The sequence below is a fragment of the Panthera leo genome, chromosome C2 (genome assembly GCF_018350215.1).
Source record: "Panthera leo isolate Ple1 chromosome C2, P.leo_Ple1_pat1.1, whole genome shotgun sequence".
Taxonomy (NCBI): domain Eukaryota; kingdom Metazoa; phylum Chordata; class Mammalia; order Carnivora; family Felidae; genus Panthera; species Panthera leo.
In genome coordinates this window covers 103,719,830-103,745,344 of record NC_056687.1, presented here as the reverse complement: position 1 = coordinate 103,745,344, position 25,515 = coordinate 103,719,830, and the positions used below count along the sequence as shown (strand labels likewise).

Here is a 25,515-nt window from a genome sequence, read left to right as displayed (position 1 = left end):
ATACATAACTTCTGTCATTTGGCAAATTTAGGTAGAAGGCATTGAATAAAACTGCTTTCCATCTGCTGATCAAATGGAGTCTGAATTAAATAAACTTCTTCAATATAAATGCTAAAATCTGGTTTCTGTAAGCCTTTGGATCTTTAAAAATTGACTTCTAGAAAGGTGGTCCTGGATCTCAGGCAACATATACTCCCTTTGGAAACTAGGTATAAATCTACCAGGTTTGGGTCTAAGATGGATTATTCCATTTGTGTACCCTCTCTAAGGCCACAAGAATTTGCTAGAGTTCATGATTATATTTTGAAAGTTATTGGCTGGCCAATTGCTTGATGCTTCATGAAATACATTCTTTTATCACTAGATAATCCTTTACTTTCTTCTTTCCATTAAGATATTTCTTTTGTGGAGTGACAGTTCAGTGTTTTGTAATCAGAAACTTTCAGTACAATACATAGTTTTATAATTATTTCTAAATTATAGCCTTAGAGATTTAATTCTTAAATAGTGCTGAGACACTCCTCCTCTCCTTTGTTAAAACTCCCCAGCTGGATGTCAGTCAGCCATCATAACAAAGGACTGATGTAACATGTGTTCTTAATTTAAGATCCTGCAAGCTGGGAATTTTCCACTGTACATTAATTCAAATTTGCAAGCAAGCAAGAACATGTTCCCTCTCTATAAGGTTAAACATGTAATCTGAAAATAGAGCATGAGAAAATCAAGTGTGGTATTTACTGTCTCCAGTGCTGAAATTGGGCACTACAGCATATGGTCAAAGCCTTTACTATTAATTAAGTAATCACAGAAAATTCCATATGGATGATTTGTGAACATTCCGAAGTTGGGCTGGGAATTTGCTTCTTTATCATGTTTCCTTTCTAAACACAACTTTCCTAAACAGCATGTAGGTCTGTATTCATATTTGCAACTAGGTGATGTTTAAGAGCTTTGACACATCTTAATATGACTAATTTCCATATTAAGATTTGACATATATTTGGACTCATGTTAAATCAGATGTCCTACTCATCATCATGTTAAAAGACTATTTGAAAAATCTTTCTCAAGTATGGAAGAGGAAGAAAGATCCCCTTTCATTCATTTCCTTAACCACCGCCCCCACGTACACACACATACATGTACATATACGCATACATTTGTTCAGCTACATCCTATTCATGAGTCAAAACTCAGCTCAAATATCTTCTTCTCGTACCACTGCAAGCAGGTTTTTGTGCTTGCCTTTCTTGACTGAAACAGAATTGTTTTTCTATTCTCTCTCCTCTGGCACCCCACTTAACTGTAACTTCTTTACCTAGAGACTGCATCTTTTATTTCTGAGTCCCCAGTTCCAATCAGAATGCCTGGAATGGAGTGACAGTTCATCTGAAGCTATTTATAACCAGAAAGTCTGGTTAAAAGCTTGCTAAATGAATGAATAACTCTAGCCTCCAGGCTAGCTAGCAGATGAGTTCAGAGGCTATATATGCATCATTTATAAGCTCAGCTAGAATCTTATTGCAGCCAGAGTGGCAGAAACTCAGCAAGTCAGAGACAATGCCACCCTGGGGTTTATAGCTCCTTCAGGGGCTGTATGAGGCCAGACTAACATGACAAACCACATGCTGGGGTGCCCTCATACCCCACATCCCTGCAGCCTGGCAGTTTTGCACTGTCTGTGGGCCAGGCCCAGGTCTGTGTGAGCGAGGCTCCTGCAAACATTTTGCATATTCAGGAACTGCAAGAAATGAAATAGGTGGGGAGAAACATTCCCTGGCTAGGGATGGGAGGTGGGGGGGGGTAGACAAAATTCAATTATGTGACTCATACTTAATGTTTTAAAAACCTTGTTTTCGGTTTGAGTCAGAGGTTGACTTAATTACATTTGCCTGGAAAGTAGACTGGTGACAAGTAAAGAAACTACCATCCACTTAGGGTGGATCCAAGGGAGCAATGACAATGTGAGAAGTTTCACTTCTGGCTGTCGAGCAGAGGGAGGACTTCCCAGGGACCCCGAGAGTCGTGTTTAGACAAACGGATGTTGTGCACCTTGAAGCGTTCTTGTGGTCAGTTCAAAAACATGTCTCCTGCAGTTCACATAGTAAGAAGCTGGGGGGGTCAAAGGGGGATTTAGACCTAAGTGTTTAAGATTTAGAGCACAGTGTTCCCTATTTAATTAAAGAATTTCCTCCTTCTTACCTGACCTGACCAGCTCCTTTATCAGTTATGCTCTTGTGACTCGTGCCTTGTCAGTTTTAACTCTTGGGCCCATAATTGCTGAGGCTTTCTTTTCATACTTGGAAAAGATGAGATCGTAGGTTCTACTCAGCAGAGGCTCATGCCAGCAGCCTGGAATATGCCCCAGGTCTGGGGAGGTGCCCAAAGTGCTAGACGGAGCAGCTGAAATGCAGCCTAAGTTCTGGAGCCCTTGCAAAGCAGTCACCAATTTTAGTTCCTGAGCCTGATGCCTCATTTAATGAATGGAAATTAATAGTATATCACTCAGGATCATTGGAAGAAGTATTTCTTATCACCTCACAAACCCTGAATACTATCCAACCCTCCATCTGAGGCAGTGGAAAAAACATGACATTCTAAATACCTCAGAGCCCCTTCCGGAATGACAGTCTCAGGGATCTGGGAGACAGTGTGTGTCCGACGGCATTTCCAAACTGATCAGCCCCTCACCCTCACTTACTCCTTGGGCTTTTCACTTTATAATTGTTTCCGCCCCCCAAGAAAACTACATCCTTATTTTCCAGCTCAGCCGTGTTTTGAAGAACAATTTTTAAAACTTTTTTATACAACATTAGTATACTTGACCAAAAAGTTTTCTTTAAATATCTAGTTTGTATATTGTCCCGTATCGCTCTTTAGTAGAAACACATACAAACTTTAAAGAATTCTTGTTCCATATCTGTACAAGGAGGGGATGATGATGATGATGATGATGATGATGATGATGATATATACCTTGCAGGGTTTTTGTGAAACTGAGTGAGGTCAGGTATGTGTGAGCAGCAAGCAGAGTGCCTGGCCCATTGTAGCCTGTTTAGTTAATGACAGTTCATTTTCTTTTGTGACTTGAAATTCTGGCATCCTGGAACTCTTTTGTCTCCTGCTCTCTCCCCTCACCCTCCTTGAGCTTCACCTCCTGTAACATGACACCCAGTCAGCAAGGGCCTATAGCAGGAACCACCTGGCTGCCTTGGGGAACTAGCTGTCCCTGGTCAAGGCTTCCTGTACAAGTGTGTCACAATTGGCTTCTTCCTGCTGCCCTCCGCCCTCTGTGGTCATCCCTTGTCCCTTTCAGGGCAGCAGCATCTAATCGTGTCACGTGGTGGTGTCAGAGTGGTGTCAGCAAACCCAGAGCTTTTGAAATACTACCCGTGATAAGTCTTGGGCCTGGCATTCCTCCAGATGCTATTTCTTCTCTCCCTGGAACTACATTGACCAAAATGGATAGAGGGAAGGCAGGAAGACTAATCAGTATTTCAGTTGGATAGGCTCAGTCTTGTTGACTGAAATGGCAGGTTAGTTCAGCAAGGAAAATTGAACAACTAAACAAAAAATCCAGTCATATCATTGTAGACCGTGGCAGAAGACCCTCGGTAGTAGGAAGGGAGGGAAGTGCCCAACATTGAGAGCACAAAAGTAAAAAGCACTGAATTTGGTAAAAGTGAGATAATTCCTGTAAATGAGTTACATTAAATGTAGAGATTTCAGAAAATTTTTCAAAACAACTTTTAAACCAACTTTAATAACCAATATTTTCTTTTTGTTTCCATCCAATATTCTTCTGTGTATATTTATATATGTACTTATTGAGGTAAATGAAAATTGGAATAATTTACGTACAGTTTTTTTTCAAGTAAAAATGCTAACGTAGTATATTTTTAAAGAAATTTTAGGGGTGGGGCACCTAGGTGGCTCAGTTGGTTGAGTGTCCGACTTTGGCTCAGGTCATGATCTCACTGTTCATAGGTTCAAGCCCTGCATCAGGCTCTGTGCTGACAGCTCAGAGCCCGGAGCCTGCTTAGGATTCTGTGTGTGTCTCTCTCTCTGCTCCTCCCCAGCTCTCTGTCTCTCTCTGTCTCAAAACTAAAATAAACATTAAAAAAAAAAAAAGAAAGAAATTTTAGGGGCACCTGGGTGGCTCAGTTGGTTAAGTGTCCAACTTCAGCTCAGGTCATGATCTCACAGCTTGTGGGTTCGAGCCCCACGTCAGGCTCTGTGCTGACAGCTCAGACTGGAGCCTGCTTCAGATTCTGTGTCTTCCTCTCTCTCTCTGCCCCTCCTCTGCTTGTGCTTGCACACGTTCTCTCTCTCTCTCTCTCAAAAATAAATAAACATTAAAAAAAAGAAATTTTATTTACAGTTTTATTTCATTTTTCACTTATGAGTACTTTCCCATGACAGTACATGTTCTTTAGAAACACTAGATTTAATGTTTATACTATGCCTTATTATTTGGATATTTCATAATAAATATATGTCTACTTATTTTCATTATTTCTATTGCCTTGTTGTTTTAAATAATTCTATGAGGTCAGTCCTTGTACTTGAGGCTCTGTTCACATCTCTGGTTATTTTCTTAGAATAAAATTCAAGAATTGACCTTATTAAATCAAAGAGTATAAATAAGTGTTTATTCTGTTCTTTGTTTTGAAAGTGAAATGTGAAGAAATCCCCATTAGAAAGCTGTTCCTTTCATTCATTTTTATTCTACAAATTCTTTTTTTTTTTTTTAACCTCTTTCTTTATGCTAAGAACCATATTGGGCTGTGTATGTGAATTCATTACCCTGCTACATCTTCAAGAGGGGGCTAAGGTCTCACTTCATCCCCATCATCTTCCATTTCTCCCCACCACCTACCATCTAACCAGACTGAACCAAGCTCCCTCTCTGCCATCACTCCTGTCCACACACCCAGGCCCTCGTGGCACTGTCATAGCATTTTCCACTCTGGAGTCTAGGGTCTGCTTCCATCTTGTCATTAGGCAGTAAATGCCTTGGAATTGAGGACTGTATCTTGTTCATCTTTATTGTTCCAACATCAAGCCTAGTAATTTGCATGCAGTAGGCACTGAATGAAGGAACAAAGAACATAAAACGATTTAATATGCATGCGCGCACACACACAATCTTATATTATTAGATGCAGGAGATAGAGGTATGAGAAAGAGAAAAAAGAGAGTCATTTTCATGGACTAATATGGTTGTATTTTCCCAGTTGTTGATGCATAGGGGGAATATCACTTTTTGGTATGTGCCCAGATGAGCCAGATGGGATTAACATAAGGATTTTACCGGATCTTTGGGACAGCAGCTTGCCTGGAGACACAGCTTTAGGGTCAGTTTCATAGTCCACTGAACCCAAAGCAAGCTAGAGAGTTAATAATCATCAGATCAAATTGGCCCCAAATATGATTTGGCTTTATTTATTTGTCCTAAATGAACATAATTGTACAGCCTTTATTTTGTCCCTTTAAATGGGGATATCACTGACTGTGCTCGTTTGGATGCAAAATGTCATCTAGAAATAATTTATGTAACTGCAGAACCTGCCAATGGCATGCTTCACAAAGGCAAACTTGGCTTTGGAGACTGTTTCTCCTACGAGCTAGAATTTCTCAGTAATAGATGTGTGCTAACTGACTCAGCAGCCAGGGAAGTCACGTTTGGTTATCGAACATTGTTGGTACTGGCTATTTAAAAAAAATTTTTTTTAAGTTTATTTATTTTGAGAGAGAGACAGAGACAGAGAGAGAGAGAGAGAGAGAACAAGCAAGGGAGGGGCAAAGAGAAGGAGAGGCAGAATCCCAACTGTGAGAACTGTGATATCATGACCTGAGCTAAGATCAAGAGCCACTTAACCAACTGAGCCACCCAGGCACCCCTTAAATTTAATTTACTAATTTCTAGGCCACGATAAATTTAAGATGTGTAATGTGCAACAGACATGAGATATCTTATCACCTGTCTATCCATCCATCCGTCCACATGCATTATGCAGTTACAAAATAAACATGTAAAAATGTAGCCTATTTATCTCCCTAGAACTGACTGGAACTTAGATTTTGAGTCCATATTGGATCTGATACTAAAATCCTACTCTATTCATTTCCAGGTATATCCCATTATTTCTTGATTTTTCTCAAGTTCCTATGTTAAGTTCGTGTTTGCATCCCCCTCTTCCCCAGAAGTGATCTGAGTGATCTGAGTATCTGGCTGTTGTTAATGTCCTGGTACCTGCTAGGATGACCCAGGGCCTCCCTCATCCCAGCTCTGAAGCATCTGAGAGTTGCCATTCCTCTTGCAGGGACAGCCTGGCAGTTCTCAGTTATTCTGTCTGCTGCGCACTGGGCTGTGTAAGTGAGCTCGTTCAACCTTTACCTCTCCGCACTGGGACAAAGGTTTGTGATTTATTGGGCTCTGCCCTGGAAAGCTAGGTCTGAGTCTTTTCTGCTTCAAGCTTCACGTGATTCTTGGAGACCCACACATCAAAGACTCCCTCCTGTTTTCCTTTGTGTCTCCCCTTCATCCTCACCTCTCCCACCTGGGCAGCCGTAGTGGTCAGGAAGAGAGGACTCGTGGGCAGGAAAACTCGCTATTTGCTCCATCTTCATATGCCTGGGGTTCAGTCCAGAACCTGGGCTGATGGATGCTCAAAAAGATTTTTCTCCTGAGAATACTGTTTTTTTGTGAGTTTCCATAGCCTATCTGAAGCTCAAAAACTAAGCATGCTTGTTTCTTTTCTCTTTACACTTCAGCCACGGCAATCCTAATCTTCCCTGGGACGATGAGTGCCTCACATTGAAGGAAGGAGACTCATGTACATGTGAAAGGGCAGGAACTTCAGTTGATATCTCCAAATGTCATTCTTCTAGCACATGAATATGTAAATAGATTTATAGCTATACAGTAATTTAAATAACTGAATAAACTCAAAGGCCAGATTTGTTTGTTTTTAGAGAGAGAATGAGCAGGGGAGGGGCAGAGGGAGAGAGAGAGAGGGAGGGACAGGGAGAGAGAGAGAGAGAGAGAAAATCTTAAACCAGCTGCATGCCCAGTGCAGAGCCTGACTCGGGGCTGGATCTCATGACCCTGAGGTCATGACCTGAGCCAAAGTCAAGGATCAGACATTTACCTGACTGAGCCACCCAGGCGCCCCAAGACCAGGTTTGTTTTGAACTGAAACCAAAGGGAAGAGGGTTGATTCTATGCTAACAGAAAAAAAAGCCAAAGAAAATGTAATTCTTTGTTAAGCACCAGATGAATCAGGCTGCACCTCTCAGTTTCCAGCCTTCCTCTTCCCTCTTCTCTTTCTGCCATTCTCCTCTCTGCCTTTTATTAAAAAGCAAATGACCCTTTTATAAAGTTTAATTTCCAAGTTCCTATTATGCCCACTCTTCCAACATTCATAAAGAAGCAGAGACTACTTGTAATTTGCTGGGAACCCTAGAGAAAAGTGAGATATCTCACTGAAGAATCCTCAAATAACATGAAGACATGAAAAAATGTAGCCAGTGCTTCTCTGGCTTATGTAAGAAGAATCAAAGAACCATGAAATTAATTTTATTTATTATTAAAAGATACTGGACTTAGGATCCAGTATGTGATAATGTAATTATATTAATTTCAGTAACATACTATCATCTGAACTAAATGTCAGCAGTAGTTATGAGAAGTATATCAGTGAGCATCACAAAAGCTTGCCTGCTTACTTATACCTTAAAATAGTCATGCTCAGAGAGTATAGATGAAAACTCCCATAGCAAGAGGACCTTCTAGGTTTTTCTAAGACTCTCCAGTGCACTTGATCCATTTAATGGGAACCAATTCACTTTATCATGTTCATACTTAACTGAAAATGAAGGATGAGAAGGGTGTCCAGTCCACACTCAAGGGTGAAATAAACTTTACTATTATAGCAGTTGAAAGTAAAGTTGAAGAAGATTTCAATTTCAAAACAGGGTTCAAGAGCATCAGACGACATATCTATATTTTAACTCTGGGGAGGTGTGAAAATTAAATGAATACTCCATCGGACTCTAAAAGCTTGAATTATGACTTCCTCTGCCCCATTAAATAGATTATTTTTCCTATTTAGGGTGGCACACCTCATTTGTGGAAAAAACCTTTCTGGCACTCATACACTGTTTCTTATTTCTACTGGTCATCTTATTAATTACTATGTGTTTGCCAAGGAAAAGCCCAAGTATACCTACATCTAGAATTAGCACTAGGGTTTGGGGTGACTGAGTGGCTCAGTCCGTTGAGAGTCTGACTTCAGCTCAGGTCATGATCTCACGGTGTGTGAGTTTGAGCCCTGCATTGGGCTCTGTGCTGACAGCTCAGAGCCTGGAGCCTGCTTCGGATTCTGTGTCTCCCTCTCTCTTTGCCCCTCCACCATTCACACTCTGTCTCTCTCTGTCTCTCTCTCTCTGTCTCTCTCTCTCTCTCTCTCTCTCTCAAAAATAAATAAACATTAAAAGAAATTTTTTAGAATTAGCACTAGGGTTTAAAATAATAGAATTTGTCATCAAGTTGACTGGCTCACGTTCAGCCAGTGTCACAGTCCATGGATGAAATTTTTGCTTATGCAAAAATCTCACCTAGGAAATGAAAATTCGTGATTTGTAATAGACCTTTTTCTCACAAAATGTTATTTCTGCCACTCTGTCCTCTGGAATGTGATGAGGGGGAGTTGAGGCAGCTTTGGGTTGCAAGGGAGCACCCAAAATATGCCATCTGGGAGAGCTTCCTATCTGTGCCCAGCCCAGGGACTCACAGAAGCTGTGGGAGGTGTGTATGGGCATGTCCCATCACTGCTTTCTCTCTTTGGAAGCCCACAGAGATACTCTGCCTTCTTGAGTAAAGAAGGCCTTAATGTGTTCTCAGTAACACTCAGATGTGGCCTTAGAGATGTTGCTACCAATATTTCACTCTTCAGGTTGCTTTGGGGCTGCTGCCAGACTCTGTGTGAAGTAGAAACCCTCTGATATGCTCTTCTGCTGGAATTTCTCAAGTGACCTTCTTCCATGGTAGGTTTCTTCCTGGGTGGGCAGGGCAGGATACAGCCTAGAAGCAGGGTCCCTGTATCATTGTGCAGGTTTGACTACATGAGTGCTAGAAGGCACCGTTCACACTGTGGTTATTATCAGTTTGAATATGTACTTTAGCTATTTTATGGAGTTGGTGGTAAACTGTCTTAAGGAAGAAATACCTTTCTTTGGTTTGCACAAAAACATTAAATATGAGCTAGTAACGGCCTGCCTCAAGGTTGGAACACTCTGGCAAACAGTGGGTGAGTTCCGCCTCTCACTTGGCTGTGTGGCCTTGGGCTAATCCCTGAATCTCAGTCTTATCATCTGCAAAATGGGGATAATAGACTTTATAGGCTGTTAAAATGAAAGAAATTATATATGCCAAGGACTGGGCTTAGGGCCTGACACATAGTAGTGGTCAGTATGTGATAGTTCTCATCACTTGGTCAGCACAAGCCTCTCTACACACACAGATCTCTTTCCAGTCACTTTCCACTCAAGGCTCTCAGAGCATAAAATAACTGTCAGATGCATTACTACAAGACTCATTATAGTAGAATTATTGATTTTTAGTATGAATCATTAATTAGTATTAATTCAGTAATTCTCTGCACTGAGGTAGACTAATGAGTGGTGATTCTCCCAGGACAGTGACACATATTAGTATAATGCTGACGAGGGTCTGCCTCTGAGAGAATTTAGAGCAGGGGGTGCAAGGACTCAGGCAGTCCTTAGTCAGAATCTTAGTCTCTTGTCTAAGAGAAAAAGGAATGAAGAAGGAAAGATTAGAGCTCGCTCTTTAGTTTTCCAGACAACAGGTTGTCCCCGACAGGTCTGTCTCTGCCATGGCATTAATTATTACAAGAAAGACTGGTGAACAAGCTCTGAGCAGGTCAAACTTTGGCGGACTTAAAGATTATGCAGACAGGGGCTGGAGACCGGGGAGTCTTATCTACAAACTACCTGGCACTTTATCTGTGTTTCAAGGCTCCTCACAGCTTTGGCTGTGGGAGGTGGAGACTGGAAGTCCCTGCTGACAGTGATCTTATCATTCCCCATGATACTTTCATTAATGACTGGCTTCGCCTGCTCTTTTTCCAATATGTTGCTGCTCACCAATATAATTTCTGTCAGTCACCAGGCCCTGATGTCGTCTAGGCCCTGAAATTGTGTTCTTGAGCTAACATTCATTGTCAAAACTTTACAAGATAAACCCTATTTCTCCTCATCCTATAAATGTGTTGATTTTCCCATGCTGCATATATTGAATGGCCTTGAGACTGTTAACACCTTCAATGAAATCCTCTCTCTCACCCACAAATGTATGCGTGTGTATGTCCCCTTCTCCCCATCCGCTTCCCCTACCTCTTCTCCACCCCGCCCCCAATTTTTTGCTCCCTTTTGGCACTTTTCCTTATTCTCTTACAAAAGACTTGATGCCACAGAGGGGAGTCACTATGTGGCTCCTAAACCAAGTTAATTCCACCCAGTTCTCCCATCTCTGCCCAGCCTCCCTCTCCCACTGCCAGAAAAAAATCAAACTGCAGTGTCACTTGCATAAGAAAAATGATGTGGTAAGGTGAACTTTCAGAAAATAAGGATTCTCATGACTCCGATTTTTAAATCATAGCTGTGTGCATATAGAAAGCAGGGGTGGGGAGCGCCAGGGGTTGAGGGTAGTGTGCTTTGATTGGCACCAGGGCAGGGAGTTCTGCTCTGAGCAGAAGTTGAAGGTGGCCCTGCTCAGAGATGAGGTGAGGCTATTCAGCAGTGGGTGGGGGAGGGGGAGGCCTAAAGGCAGCTGAGGCTAGCTTGTGTGTCACTGATGGTAGAATCTGAATCTGAATTTGAACTATCTGCGAGCAATAGTGCTGTCACTGTTGTCACTGCTGTTCTCCTGGGCTTTGTTTCCCCCTGTACGAGATTGTCAGTTCTGCTTTTCCTCCTTCATGTCTTGTGTACTTGGCTTTATGCAGTGGATATGCTCCTGAAGTGTTTTGAATACATTTGGGTTTTAAATGACATTACATTCATCTTAATACAGAAAGGTATAAAGAAAATGAAGTGGTCTAAAATCTCAACACCTAGATACTCTGTTAATATATTTTTTAAATAAGAGTGTGAATATTTACATGGTTAGAATATATATATTTACAAAGCACAAAGTGTGAATTGTACAAATGCTACCATTAGTACATGTTATAAAAGCACCTCATGTTACCTAAATACTTAACACCACTCCTAGTGCTAGGAGTCTGTGCAGTGTAGAAAGCACTATTATGGAATAGAGCGATAAGTATTGCAAGAAGCATTTTCTTTTAAAAGACTTTATAATCGGGGCATCTGGGTGGCTCATTCGGTTAAGTGTCTGATTTCGGCTCAGGTCATGATCTCTCAGTTCATGAGTTTGAGCCCCGCGTCGGGCTCTGTGCTGACAGCTCAGAGCCTGGAGCCTGCTTCAGGTTCTATGTCTCCCTCTCTATCTGCCCCTCCCCCGCTCACACTCACTCTTTTTCTCTGTCTCTGTCTCCCTCTCTCACAAAAATAAATAAACATTTAAAAAATTTTTGATAAAGGACTTTATAATTAAAATACGTACACACAGAGCAGTGAATAAGAAAGGGTCACCCTGGCCCAAAAAGAGGCTATTAGTCTAATGGGTCAAAGAATCATTTGACCCACAGTGTCTTTTGTTTCTTTGCACGGTTTGGTTTTTTTGTTTTTTTTTTTAAAGTTGCCAACATTTAAAAATCAGGAGAGTTCAGGGGCACCTGGGTAGCTCAGTCGCTTAAGCATCTGACTCTTGATTTTAGCTCAGGTCATCATCTCATGGTTTGTGGGATCGAACCCCAAGTCAGGCTCTGCGCTGCCAGCCACAGAGCCTGCTTGGGATTCTCTCTCTGTGTCTCTCTCATCCTCTCTCACTCTGCCCCTACCCTGCTTGCACCCCCTCTCTCAAAATAAATAAATAAACATTAATTTTTTTTTTTTTAATTTGTAGAACTATTCACAAGGGGCCTACATTCCAACATGGCAATGGCCTTAATTGCTAAGGATCTGCTGCCCCTTAGCGTGTGTTCTCCAGTTTGCCAAAAGCCCCACCCACATTCCCTGTTGTGGGCCTGACACTTAAATCTGATTTCAGTTGTTACTTATCCTCACACCTGCCCTTAGAGCAGAAGGTATTTCAGAACCCATGGCCCTGTCAAAAGTAGGGGGATAAAGCTGCTCCAAGAGGGCCACGGGCTTTTTCTTCTACCTGTCCTACTTTTCTAAAGGCATTGGAATTTGCAGTTCCAAATCAAGATCAGCAGAATATGAAAATTGAAAAGAGCCTATAGGTCAACTAATCCCAGCTGCTGGTTTTTTATTTCAGAGAGGTGAGGCTGCCTTCTGATTGCTCATTATTGAGCATTTTCAGTGTACCAGCTTTGTTTAAGTTCATACAGTCACAGTTATATTAAATGAAGCTCGTGTCACATGATTAAATTTTTTCCTGATCTACAAACTTTTTTGTGACTTGTACCAACATATACTGCGAAAGGGGGCAAGTTGATGGGGACTCTTCAAAACACAGAAGTGTAGAAACAGGTCACAGAAATCTTTACTTCTGGGAGTAGGAAGAGACCAGCTTAGAACAGGAAGAAGTGCTGATTGTTCAAAGGTGTGGCCTGGTGAAGTCAGTCCAGGTATGTGACCATGTGACCAGGACAGGGGGTTATCCTGAGACCTAGTTTCCCCATCTGTTAAATGGGGATAATTATGCCTTCTCTCAGGCAGATTAAGTTATACAATGGAAGTAAATGTTTAGCATTATAATGAAAAGTTATCATTGGGGTCTATTATTGTTATCATTACTAGAGTAGTAATTCTGGACTCTCTGGTTTTTTAGGCACTTAGTCCCACAGTGCATATGCATCGAGCAGTGTAACCATGGGTAAGACACTTGAAGCCTCTGTGTCTCATTTTCCTATCTGCTCAAAGGGAGGAATAAAGTCTGTCTCACCCCCACTGAAGAGTTAGGAAATCAACTACACGTGTGTTTGTGAGCCACTTAATAGCATTTAGAGTGCTAAATAAATTGTCATTACTACTTTGCTATTAACTAAATTGAGTTTAAAAACATTGATGACCAGGGTCTTCAAAGGTACCTGAACTAACCCGTTACTTAACCTTCATTAGGATTTACATTTTTCTCAAGCTCAACTCACCAAGTGAATTAAGTCCCTAATATTATCCAACCGTAGTATTTGGATAAGTCCAGAAGAGGTTTTCTCGTATACCTTTACTTTGCCTACCAGGAATTAAATCAGAGGAGAGAATGCTGGTTTAGAAGAATAGACTAATGAATAATTAGCATTTGTGGGTTTTCCCTAAAGAAAATGAAAATTCACAGGACAACATGAAAACATGTCTGTTCTGCTCAACTACAAACTGAAGTCAGGAGCAGACACAGATTGGTCACGTAATGACCAGCGTGAGGCACTTTTATCACTTCCCAAGGCTCTGGAAGGCATGGTGAGGATAGAAACCCTACTCATGTTTCATTTGCATTGGACCAGGAGCCTGGACTGGAGGGAAGAGCTCGGGACGCTCCTGGGCTGGAAGCTCTCTCTAGTTATTGGCAGTGTGCCTGTGTGCATGGTTGGTTATACATGTATAGGAGGGTCCACATGTTTTGATCAATGTGTAATATATATTTTGCTACCGCTAAGTCTCCCTGCTGTGGTGGTATCCAGAAGATGGTGTAAATTGTATTATTGAATGAGGTGGACATGCTCAGAGCAAGTCTGCAGAAGCTTAGCATACGTCAGCTCAGGATCAAAGAGATAGCGTGTGATTATTTATCCATTCATCTACTAATTCGTTTATTCAGCAAATATTGAGTGGCTGCTGTGCTAGACATCAGCATTATAGTAGGGAAAACAAGCGGACAGTGTCTTTACCCTTGTGAAGTTTACATCATACAGGGGAAGATTGGTATTAATTAGTTTAAATAAATATACAAGATATTTACATAAGTGTGTGTTGTGACGGCAATAAGGGAAATAAAGGGGAGATCACCCCATCAGAGAAGGCTTCTCAGATGATGTCACACTTGAACTAAGACATCACTGTATGCATTAGTCAGCCAGTGTCAAAGATGGGGAAATATACGAGGCAGAGGGAACAGTGAGTACAAAGGTCTAAGGACAACAAAAGGGTTGGCATGTTTGGGCAACAGAAGGGAGGGAAAGCAAGGGCAAGAGTAGTATGACATGACATTGGATAGTTTAGGTGGGGGCCAGACCATGCAGGATGTGACCATCATTGTTTTTCACCTGACTGCTGAAATAGCAGTACTTAGAAATGACTGTGGCCTGGACTAGAGTGAACACAATGAGAACAGGAGAGCTGGAAGGGTTTAAGATGTATCTTAGAGGTAAGAGTGACAGAACTTAATGATGGATTGAATGTCAGGAATGAGGACTAGAAAAACAAGGATTACGCCTAGCTTAAAGTAACTACATTAGATGCCATTTTCTGAGGCTTAAAAGTTAAATAGCTTGCCAGACCTCATTCAATTAGGACATTGAAGTCTAGTCTGTGTGAATTCACTTTTTTCATTGTTTTAATCTGTGAAGTGAGGCTACTAGGTTAAATTTCCAAGATATCTTCCAGATTTGCAATTAAGTTCTCATCTAGATGAGAAACATCAGAGGTAGAAACATCCTGAGGTATTAAGTAATATTGCCAGAATCTGGTATCTGATATAGTGCTATGGTGAAATAAATCTTTTATATCAAAACTTGTAGCCAGAATTTGAGAGGTGTTATTTTCTCACATGAACAAAAGAAACAATGATTTGTCCATTTTCTCTTAGACACAGTGTTTTTTGGGAGTCTTTCAGCAACGAGGTAGTTTGTACTGTAAAGGAATATTACATTATAAATTGTCTGTTGTAATCCCAAACTAAGACTGCAAAGCCCAATCGATAAATTGCTTACAGGGAAGCAGTTTTTTTAATATTATTCATCGACGTTTATTTATTTTTGAGAGAGAGAGAGACAGAGACAGAGCACAAGCAGGGGAGGGGCAGGGAGAGGAGGAGACACAGAATCTGAAGCAGGCTCCAGGCTCTGCACTGTCAGCACAGAGCCCAATGCAGGGCTCAAACTCACGAATCATTAGGTCCTGACCTGAGCCAAAATCGGACCGATTGAGCCACCCAGGTGGCCCAGGGAAGCAGAGTTTTTAGATTATGCTTGGGCATCCACCCAGATACAGGCAGGTTTCTACAGAGAGGGGAGGGGTGTCATTTCAGTGATCTGAAAAACAGCCTGCAGCTCTAATTCCACCATCTGGGGCCCGCCCATTTTGGCCAGGTCTGAGATTCCATTGCTCACATTAGCAGCCCCCACTGTCTCAAAGCAGTAAATTGCTGAACTCCAGCTCATGAGGTACATCTTTTTTTACCCATAGAAACAGTGGAATTGTGTTCTTGACAAAGGAATTGGCAGGCCATGAATCTTAAGTATATCCAACAGCAAGTGAATAAAGAAAAGCAACCACTCTAAATCTATCCCTAGACCCCCTTTTTTGGACTATAAACCCCTGAATCAGTTAGGATGCTACCAGGAACAGAAAAATCCAACTTAAAAAGCCATGAGCAGTAAAGATATTTAATGTCTCACAGGACAAGTCAATTTCAGGCTGGTTCAGCAGTTCTGTGATGTCTTAGGGACTCAGGCTCTTTATCTCTCTGCTCTACCCTCCTCAGCAGAGTGCCTTGACCCTGAGGCTCAAGATGGCTGCCACAGTTCTGGGAAACACATGAGCCAACACGGGACCAAAGAAGTGGGTCATTTTCTTTGTTGTGTCTCCATTAGTGACAGAGAAAGCCTTTCCCAGAAGCCCTAAGCAGACCTCCCCTTAAATCCTTATCCATGGAGCACCCAGTTCCCCCCATGCAGATAGTAGGACATTATCCTAGACGTTTCCCCCTCTCCTTTATTTCCCTCACTCTCTATGACCTCTCTAGGTTTTATATAATCTGTCTCCTACCCTCTATCTACATTAATTCAGATGCTCATTATCTCTTTCTCTCTCCCTGGATCCACTTTATCTTCCATATTGCCACTGAAATGATCTTTTAGAACACATATGTCATCATGACACTATCCTGCTTAAAATCCTTCTGTGATTCTTAATCACATATACGATTAAATATCAATTTTTTTTTCTAGCTGTAGGATTGACCTCTCCCTTCCTCTTTTATTAAAAAAAAAAAGACTTACCTGGCAGCTCAGGACAGCTAACAGGTGGGTGTAGAGCTGCTGTGCTGAAATGGGGTGGGAAAAGGGCCCATAGACAGGTGGATCCACCTGCTTCCCTCACAGGAAGGCCCAAAGCCCTTCCCTGGACCCCCTGCAGTACAGGCAAGTGGAAACACCTACAGACCAATTGGTATGGACCTCGGGAGTGTCAGCCATGCCAGTGGCACAGGCTTAGATGGTAGTGGAGGCCGAGGTCAAAAACATGGTCTCTCAGAGTGTGCAGAGTGAGAAGGGAAGAGGGCCAAAGAGAATGCACTGCCTTCAAGCCATGCAATATCCAATGAAGTAATATTTCTTTTTTTTTAAGTTTATTTATTTATTTTGAGAGAGTGGGGAGGGGCAGAGAGAGAGAGAGTGAGAGAGAGACTCCCAAGCAGTCTCTGCACTGTCAGCACAGAGCCTGATGCAGGGCTCAATCTCATGAACTATGGGATCAAGACCTAAACCGAAGTCAAGAGTCACATGCTTAACTGACTGAGCCACCGGGCGCCTTTAAAGTAATGTTTCTATTTTACCTTTCATACTTTAAGAATGTGCCTTATATTCTCTGATTGTGTTAGACATGTTAACCCAATCAGATTCTTGAGGAGAAAGTGAGGATTGTTCAAGACCAAAAGGCAACTGATATCAAAAACTGAGAATAACAATTTCTAATTGATGAATTATTTTTGTGTTTACATTTTCATTTTTATAGTGTTTTTTAAAGGTAAAAGATTTGCAATTTGCCTGGATAATCCCTAAGATTAATCTTTTTTCTCTTTTACAAAGCTTTTCATATCAGAAATCCTGAGTTAACCAATATTTCATGTATTTCCATTTTTGATCAAGGCAGTTTTGAGTTAAATAGCCTTGAGAATGGAATTTCAAACTGAACTAGAATACCCGAATATGCTAAATATGCTAATTATTCTCCCTGCTCTTGATATTGAGCTGCATTTATTCTTTACGTCCATTTAAGAATTCAATCTTGTTTCTTCTTCTGTAAAGACGAAAGAGCCGTTTAGATGCAGTTTACATTCTGTTATAGAATATAACCTTCTAAACGAGGAGGGAAATATTAATGAAGACATTGATGGATAATTTTAACAAGGAAAGGCGTTAACAGTTTGAAGCTACAGCTTAATGGGTTGTGCATTTCAGTGGGTATTTGCATACTCAGTGACATTGTCAGAAGGGAGGAGGGAGAATGGAAAGAGCTGGGCAGAGGACACCAGGTGGGAAATAAGGGCAATCTCCAAGTAGACTAGGACTGTCCAACTCTTATTTGCTCTTACCCGTTCTCATTTCAAGAATGGTTTGAGAAGAGCTTGTCCTTTTGTGTCTTGTATAAGCAAGCAGGTCATCAGTCTTGCTTCCCTTCTGACTCTGACCACCCCAACCCCCCACCTCCCATCTATCTCGATCTCATCTCTATCATCACTGTAGGGTTTTTTTGCTTCTCCCTTTATAGTCTGTCCCCATCACACCCTGGAGCTGATCTGTTTTTGGGTACCAGTCTTTGCCATCAGACTTTGTGTAGGCAAGTTTGTATAGGCAGCTCCTTCATGGCTCCCCATGACGCCATAAGATCAGGCTGTTGGCATCTGTCATTTATTGCCTCTTCCAGCCCCTCTAGCTGAGGAGCCCACACAACCCCTATCCTCTCCACCTTCTGGGACTTCACAGAGATTAGGCACCAATGAGAAGCAAAAAATATGTATCAATTGTCTGAAGCTTCAAATTGATTTGGACTCTCTCCTAATCCTTTTAAATGTGATACGTGTTTAAATTAAGAGGAGCAGAAACAAAAATGATTTGGGAAAATGATAATGTTATCCTAGCTTATTTCAGTAACATTCTAACATGGTTAAGAAAATGGACTGTCAGATTTGATCAGTGTTGTTGAAGTGAACAGCCATCATTCTCAGAGTGTCTGGAGTTAAATTCTCACCCAGCAGGAGCAGTTTTAATGACTGAAGAATCCAGTAACACGGAGAAATAGCTGAATCTCAATGCACTGCTGACCTCTCACGTTGCCCCTCTCTCTTCTGTTTTTCAGGTACAACGTGTTTGATTGCTCTGCTATCAGATAAGGACCTCACCGTGGCCAACGTGGGTGACTCAAGAGGGGTCCTGTGTGACAAGGATGGGAACGCCATTCCTTTGTCTCATGATCATAAGCCTTACCAACTGAAAGAAAGAAAGAGGATAAAGAGAGCTGGTGAGCTTGTGAATACCTCCAAGGACTGTCTGCCATCCTGTTCGGTGAACAAGGTGGCTTGCTTGGATTGCCTGTGGGGGATGAGATGTTCAGTTACCCAGTGATTAGTAGATGAACACAGAGGCTGGTGCTGAGGTAGCTGAGACTTAACTTTGGGACATATCTTGTCAAATGACCACGGAACTTGCCCTTCTTCAAGGCCAAAGATTCCAAAAGGGCCCCCCCAAAGCCCTTTGCCTGTTTAAAGGCTAACGAGATCTTTGGGTACCTGCTTGCCATACTCTGTTTCCTCCAGCCACCCCAAACTACTAACCATTCCCCAAATGAACCATGTCTCTGGTAGCTCTGTGCCTTTGCACGTGCCATCCCCACCATCCATTGGATAACGATTACTTGTCCTTTAAGATTCAGTTTAAAGGCATCCTTTTGGAAGTCTGCCCTGTCACTGCGCCAAAGGCTCCCCCAGTCTAGATTAGGTGCCCCTTCATCTTTCCCAGCATCCTATGTGGGTAACCTATCGGGTTACCTTTCACAATGTATGGACATACTTGGCTCTCCTATCTGTCCTGTCTTCCTGATTGTGAACTCTCTGAGGGCAGGAATTTGGTCTTGTTCCTCTCTCTGCTCCCAGCACCTAACTCAGTGAGTGCTTGGCACAAGTAAATATTCTGGGGTGGGGCTGGGGGTGTCCCTTTTTTATTAATTTCTTTCTATATCTAGAGGCTGGGGATACAAACTTATATTCTGGAATTGGGATGGGGTGGGGAATGGAGTAGACAGACATTAACAATAAATAAGTAAAAATAGGTAAATTATCTAGTATATTACAAAGTGATAAACATTATGAAGAGACACAAAGCAGGCAAAGGAATGGGGAGTGTCAGGGGTGGTCGCTATAGGCCTCACCAAGGTGACATTAGGACAGAGACTTGAAGGAAGAAGATCAGTTGATGATTATATTTTCATAATTCACTTTGGAGGGATTCTTTTCTAGCTGTGGAAAGGAGGAGTCCCTCCCTCTGCAGACTGACAAGTGAGGCATGTAGGCTCTGTGCAGTATGCCAGGCGGCAGACCCAGCTGTCCAAGGGGAGCTCACGTACCCTGGGTCTCTAACCAGAATGGGCCCCTGCTGCCCAGGGTAATTGCAGTTGACTCTCAGTCTCTACAGGTCAGCTTCTGCCCAGAACCTAATCAACATTTGAGTTTTCACAGTAGGAAGCTGTACTGTTGAGTCAAAAAGTGTTGAATTTTATTACAACCTTCTGCTTCAGTGACTGCTTGAGATGCAGAATAATTTTTAATGAAAGCTTTGGTCAGGTGTTTTGTTGGTGGGATGGAACAGACGATGTTTTAGGAGCATCTGTCCGGCTGCAAGTAATATGAGCAAAATTGCTGGCTTCCTTACTTACAAAGACACCATTTCCCTGTGAGTCCACTGCAACCCTGGACTTACGACACAGTTATTCTGTGCTCGTGTAAACACAGGCAAGGGTGTGTGTGCAATGCACGATACCTTGAAATGTCATCATAGCATCCAGCGTGCCCTTCTGAAATGGCATTCCCATTTTATCCTTCCTCCTCATCCCTGCCAGACCCAACACCTGCACCCCCACCCTGCAGGGATGCTTTATAGAAGCCAATTTGGACACAGTCTCCAAGGAAGTTAATCGAACCGGCTGTGTCAAGGGTGTATTTTATACCAAGGCTTAAGGGACAGTGATTGGTTTTATTACCTTTATGTGTGTTTTCTCTGACCTCAGCCTTCCTTTCAGGACATCTTTCCCTGTCCTACTTAGCATAACAATACACTGCGACCAGTCTGGGCCAAATACATGTTGGTCCATCTGTCTTCATTCCTTTTGTTGTTTCCAACAACAGCAATGGTATCAGCTGCCATTTATTGTTGTTTGCTCACTGTGCTGGGAGCCAAAACTGGTTCTTTACATATGCTTTCTTTTTACTTACCTTATGAGATTGGTGATGTTATCCTCATTTTAAAACCAAGGAAGTGGGACCTCATAGAGACATGTGTGCCCAAGGACACACAACTAGTGAATGGTGAGACGAGAATTGAGACCCAGGACGTGGACTCTGGAGCCCATGCTCTTGCCCACTAGACCACACTTCCTGGAATGTTCTCATATATTCCTGCCCATAGAAGTCCTACCTGTCATTCAAAGCCCAGCTTTACTGCTCACTCCTCCCTGACTATCACAAAGATATCATTGCTCCTTCTCCATCTGATTATAGCATTTAGCAGGTGCTAGTTTCTCCCTGAAAGAATACTTCTTTTTTTAAAAAATTTATTTAAATCCAAGTTCGTTGACATATAGTGTAATAATGATTTCAGGAATAGAATTTAGTGATTCATCACTTATATATAACACTCCGTGCTCATCCCAACAAGTGCCCTCCTTAATGTCCATCACCCATTTAGCCCATCCCCCCCCACACCCCCAACCAACACCCTGCCAGGAACCCTCAGTTTGTTCTCTGTATTTAAGAATCTCTTATGGTTTGTCTCCCTCTCTGTTTTTATCTTATTTTTGCTTCTCTTCACCTATGTTCATCTGTCTTGTTTCTTAAATTCCATGTATGAGTGAAATTATGTGATATTTATCTTTCTCTGACTGACTTATTTCACTTAGCATAATACACTTTAGTTCCATCCACGTTGTGCAAATGGCAAGATTTCAAGGAAATCTTTGCTTTGTGCTTACAGTTGTCAATACATGTGGCTTTTCCTTTCTGCTAGACTGTCTACTTCTTTTGAGAAAGGTCTGGATCTTATATAACTTTATAGCCTGTAAATTGCCTTGCATGGAGTATACATTTAATAAATATCCGACAAATAATATGTGAATGAATAATGTTCTAGCTCCCTTCAAGAAAAAATAATAATAGATAATATTGAGTGCATGTTATATTCAGGCACTGTGCTAAATGATTTATATGGAATAACTCCTTTATTTCTCACAAGTCAATAGAATAGGTAGTATTATTGCCTGCTCTTTGTAGTCAGGGAAACCTAGAATCAGAGAGATAGAGCTTCTTGTCTGAAGTCACACATAGCTACAAGTGACAGAGCCAAGAATCAAATCTAAGCAGTCAACCCGAGAGCCTGAGCTTTTAACCACTGTGCTAAAATACACCTTTCTTTAATCCTGATCCTATCTGGGGAGTTGTTTTGAGATCTAGATGCACCCAAGGGTGGCCTTGAGCTAAATGAAGTAGCCCAGTGGGGGTCTCTGGTTCCCGTTCTTATGCCTTTCAGCACTCTTTTGCCATTGTCATTGATCCCTACCCTGGTGCTCCCTACTGTCCATCAAGGTGTTGTTGAGTTAAAACCAATGCCCTCACCTATATGTATCTTCCTACCCTCAATATTTATGTTGATATAGTCCTCAGAGCCTTTCAGATGCTAAAGCTGAGGACGTGAGGATCTACTGGTAGAGTGTGAAACCTCAAGTCATGTGGTGGAATACTCTCCTGGCAGTGCCAGGGGAGCTGAGGGGGGCACATGCAATAGATGAGCCTTTTGTACATGCACCCAGACTCTGCTGTGTGTGTGAGATAATGGCTGGTTAATCTAATGGGCTCCTTCTGTCTTTACAGGTGGTTTTATCAGTTTCAATGGCTCCTGGAGGGTCCAGGGAATCCTGGCCATGTCTCGATCCCTGGGGGATTATCCGCTGAAAAATCTCAATGTGGTCATCCCAGACCCAGATATCCTGACCTTTGACCTGGACAAGCTCCAGCCCGAGTTCATGATCTTGGCATCAGATGGCCTCTGGGATGCTTTCAGCAATGAAGAAGCTGTTCGATTCATCAAGGAGCGCTTGGATGAACCTCATTTTGGGGCTAAGAGCATAGTTTTACAGTCATTTTACAGAGGCTGCCCTGACAATATAACAGTCATGGTGGTGAAGTTCAGGAATAGCAGCAAAACAGAAGAGCAGTGAACCCCTCAGGGTTTCGTCTGCCTTAGACTAAAGGACTTTCAACACACTGGTCTCTTTTAATGTAGTGAAAGGCGTGGGAGTTACAATTAGGATCATCTACCTAGACATGGGATTCCCCCTCCCTGGTGGCCATAGGTCTATATGCAGTAATGAACAGAGGGTGCTCTCAGCCAATGTAGCCAAGAGGCTGGAAAATGGTTTCTTCATGTTTTTCCAAGTCTTTCATCCGATGTTGAAAATATATAAATATATAGCTATAGATTCACACGTATGAAGTGAATGGCATATGTGCCATATATTCTCCCATTTGAGATTCTTTTCAAGATCTCTTACAGGGTTCTTCAGGCATCAGACTTTGTCCTCTCTTCGGAGCCGTGAACAGAGCAGGCCTCCAGAGCTGCAGGAGACAGGCTGCAGTGTCCCCTGTGAGTCAGGGCTAATGTGTCAACGCCCGTTGCTGAGAGGCAGAGCTATCCTGAGAGTGCTTTGTCCTCCTGAGCCCAGGTTTTTCTGCCCAGCAGCAGCCCAGACACAGATTTGGGATGGTTTATTATTCCGTGGCCGCTCTTAGAGACTGAGGGAAGTGGGGAGGATGAGAGCCGCCTGCACAGCAGACATAACCTTTTCCCCTGGCTTCCTTTATTAGTTAAATAGACTCTGTGTACCACCTGACCAGTCTTTGTGCGTTTATCCTAATTGTGCATGACCTTAACCTTTTGCTTCTACCTTACGTTATGTAATAGGCAGCTGTGAAACTTCACCACCAGACACCACGATTTTTTGTCTTACCAAGAAACCTGTTCGGGGAGATGAGTAACGCAAATCACAATACCATAATTCCTTCAGTCTTTAAGGGTAGAGGAAAATAGTGGCCAAATAAGTCACAGTGCCTCTTGGGAAATCTACTGTTTGCATTAGGAGAGAAAGCTGGTGAGGTCACCACCCTGAACTGAGCTCCAGCGGCCAGTTTTTGTGCGGGTTTTTTTTCCTCGGCTATCCTATTAGCTTTCATGTATCTTTCAAGCAGTGTTCAGAGAAGCAGCAGCCTCGAACTGCGTGTGTGTTCCTTTAAGCCCAGTACACAGTTCCCAGTGTGGTTTGGCATTTGGTGATAAAATGCTGGCATGGTGCTTCTCCTTGACAGTGGAAAGGCAGCAGCCGGTAACATTTGGTTGCAGATCACCATCCACACTAGGTAGCTTTCCCCAAAGAAATACAATCCGTCCCACACCGCCCCGCCCTGTGTTTCGAGGCAACCCAGCTGGCTGGGAATTCAAGCTCAAACCTGTATTGTTAAGTGGCTCGGAGTTATTTCTGTGCAAAGCTTGCTGCTCTTCATTTCCTATCTCCAAAGTCATGTTTCCAATATCAGTATTGTATAAATTAATTGACAGAAAATGCTGGGTCATCCTGTTTGCCTGGCTGATGTGGCTCAAGCAACCAAACAAGATTTTTGTTGTGTCTCCATCCCTCTGTGTCTGAAATGGCAAGGTGTCCACCTGGTTTTGTCCTTCTCAAGTGGGCACTTGTCATTAGAGCTTCTCAAAGGCCCTGTTGCTTGGCCACCTCTGGTCCATGGTGCTCCTCCCCTCCCCGCCCCACCCTTATTCAACTATGCAGCTTTCCGGAAGCAGGTTCCAAGGGAGGACCTGGGAGGATGAAAAGATTCCCTTGCGGCTGCCAAGGACTGCACACCCTGTCTTGATTCCTCCAAGCACTTACCTTTCTTTGACTGCAGTGAGAATTAATAATGGTTTCCCAAGAGATTTGGCTCACTTTGGTAAACTGTAACATTAGAATTTCCAACATTAGAATCAGAACCCTGATTTTTTTTTCAGCTGTAGAATGTTCTACTACAAAATATCTGCCACCATTTTAGATTGAAGTGTTTGCATATTGAGAGACAGTGAGCATTTGGATGTGTGTATCTGGGTGGGGGTCAGGAGAGGAATGTAGGAGTCATGCTGGTTGTGCTCAGTGATGGGACAGTCAAGCCAGGTAGCCCATGTTTGCTTGGAGATCTAGGACATTGTGACTCTGGAGAGTTAGCAAAGCCCACCAGGAACAGGCAGTTTCAGCATGTTGTGCTACACAGTCCGTTTTCCTTTTTTATTTTTAACTTAACCCTAAAATTCATCATAACAAGACAAAGAAATTATGAAATTCCATGATCATTGTTATTGTCTAAAATGAAAATAGTAATGTTTTGGTGAAGACAAAAAAGCAAAGCCACAGTGGAGTCCTGTTTGTTTACCCTGCGCGATGTCTTCCTAGGCAGCACCAAGTGCAGGACTGCATGCCTGGGGAAGCCCCCAGCTGAGGTTCACAAGGTGGCTTCCAAATTTTGCTTTGTAGAATTAACTCCTTTCTGAATTTAACCACATAGTGTGTGTGTATTTCCTACTCCCTTTCTTTCTGCCTCTTTTCCTCCCACTTTGGCTTGTAGATTTTTCAAAGATAGACATTTTAGGCAAAATAGTAGCAGTTTTATTAATAGCTGTGTCTAAACTTAGAGAATTTTGCTTCCTTCCCCTGTCCTGGAGCTCTCTCTGACCCTCCGTCCAGCTGTTTAGGGTCTACAGACATCACCCCTGGGGTGCCCTGTGGCTCATTTTCTAGGGACAAGGGAAGTTGAATCTAGCCTTTAGGGAAATTGATTTGAGGAGTTTGCATGTGAAACTTCCCTAAACAGCACTGCCAAAGCTTTGGAATTACCACACGAGGCCGCCCAGACTCCCTAGCCCGAGTTCGCATTGCCAATAGCCCCATGGTGCCAAATTTTGGGATGATTTTGCGGTCTTTTAAAAATGAAGTTGGGAATGAATGACCACATGCTTATGAGCCCCCAGCAAGGTGCCAAGCCCAGATCCTCATCAATGCACTGCTCTGCTTCTGCTCCACTGGCAATTTATACTCTTAACATGGGTTGGGATTAGGGGCAGGGGTAGGACAAGATAGGAAAACTTTTTAAAAAATTCATTG

The 25,515-nt window shown here is 42.4% G+C and overlaps 1 protein-coding gene across 12 annotated transcripts in view; it reads left to right on the top strand.

Moving 5' to 3' along the window:
• PPM1L (protein phosphatase, Mg2+/Mn2+ dependent 1L) overlaps positions 1–22,579 on the top strand; it is a 288,540-nt gene extending 265,961 nt beyond the window's left edge. For all 12 annotated transcript variants that reach the window (XM_042903665.1, XM_042903666.1, XM_042903670.1 and 9 more), the window contains 2 exons: positions 18,409–18,570; positions 22,187–22,579. In XM_042903665.1, the coding sequence (XP_042759599.1) occupies positions 18,409–18,570; positions 22,187–22,533 (509 nt within the window). In that variant the 3' untranslated portion in view covers positions 22,534–22,579. The remainder of the gene's footprint in view (positions 1–18,408; positions 18,571–22,186) is intronic.
• The last annotated feature ends 2,936 nt before the right edge of the window (positions 22,580–25,515 follow it).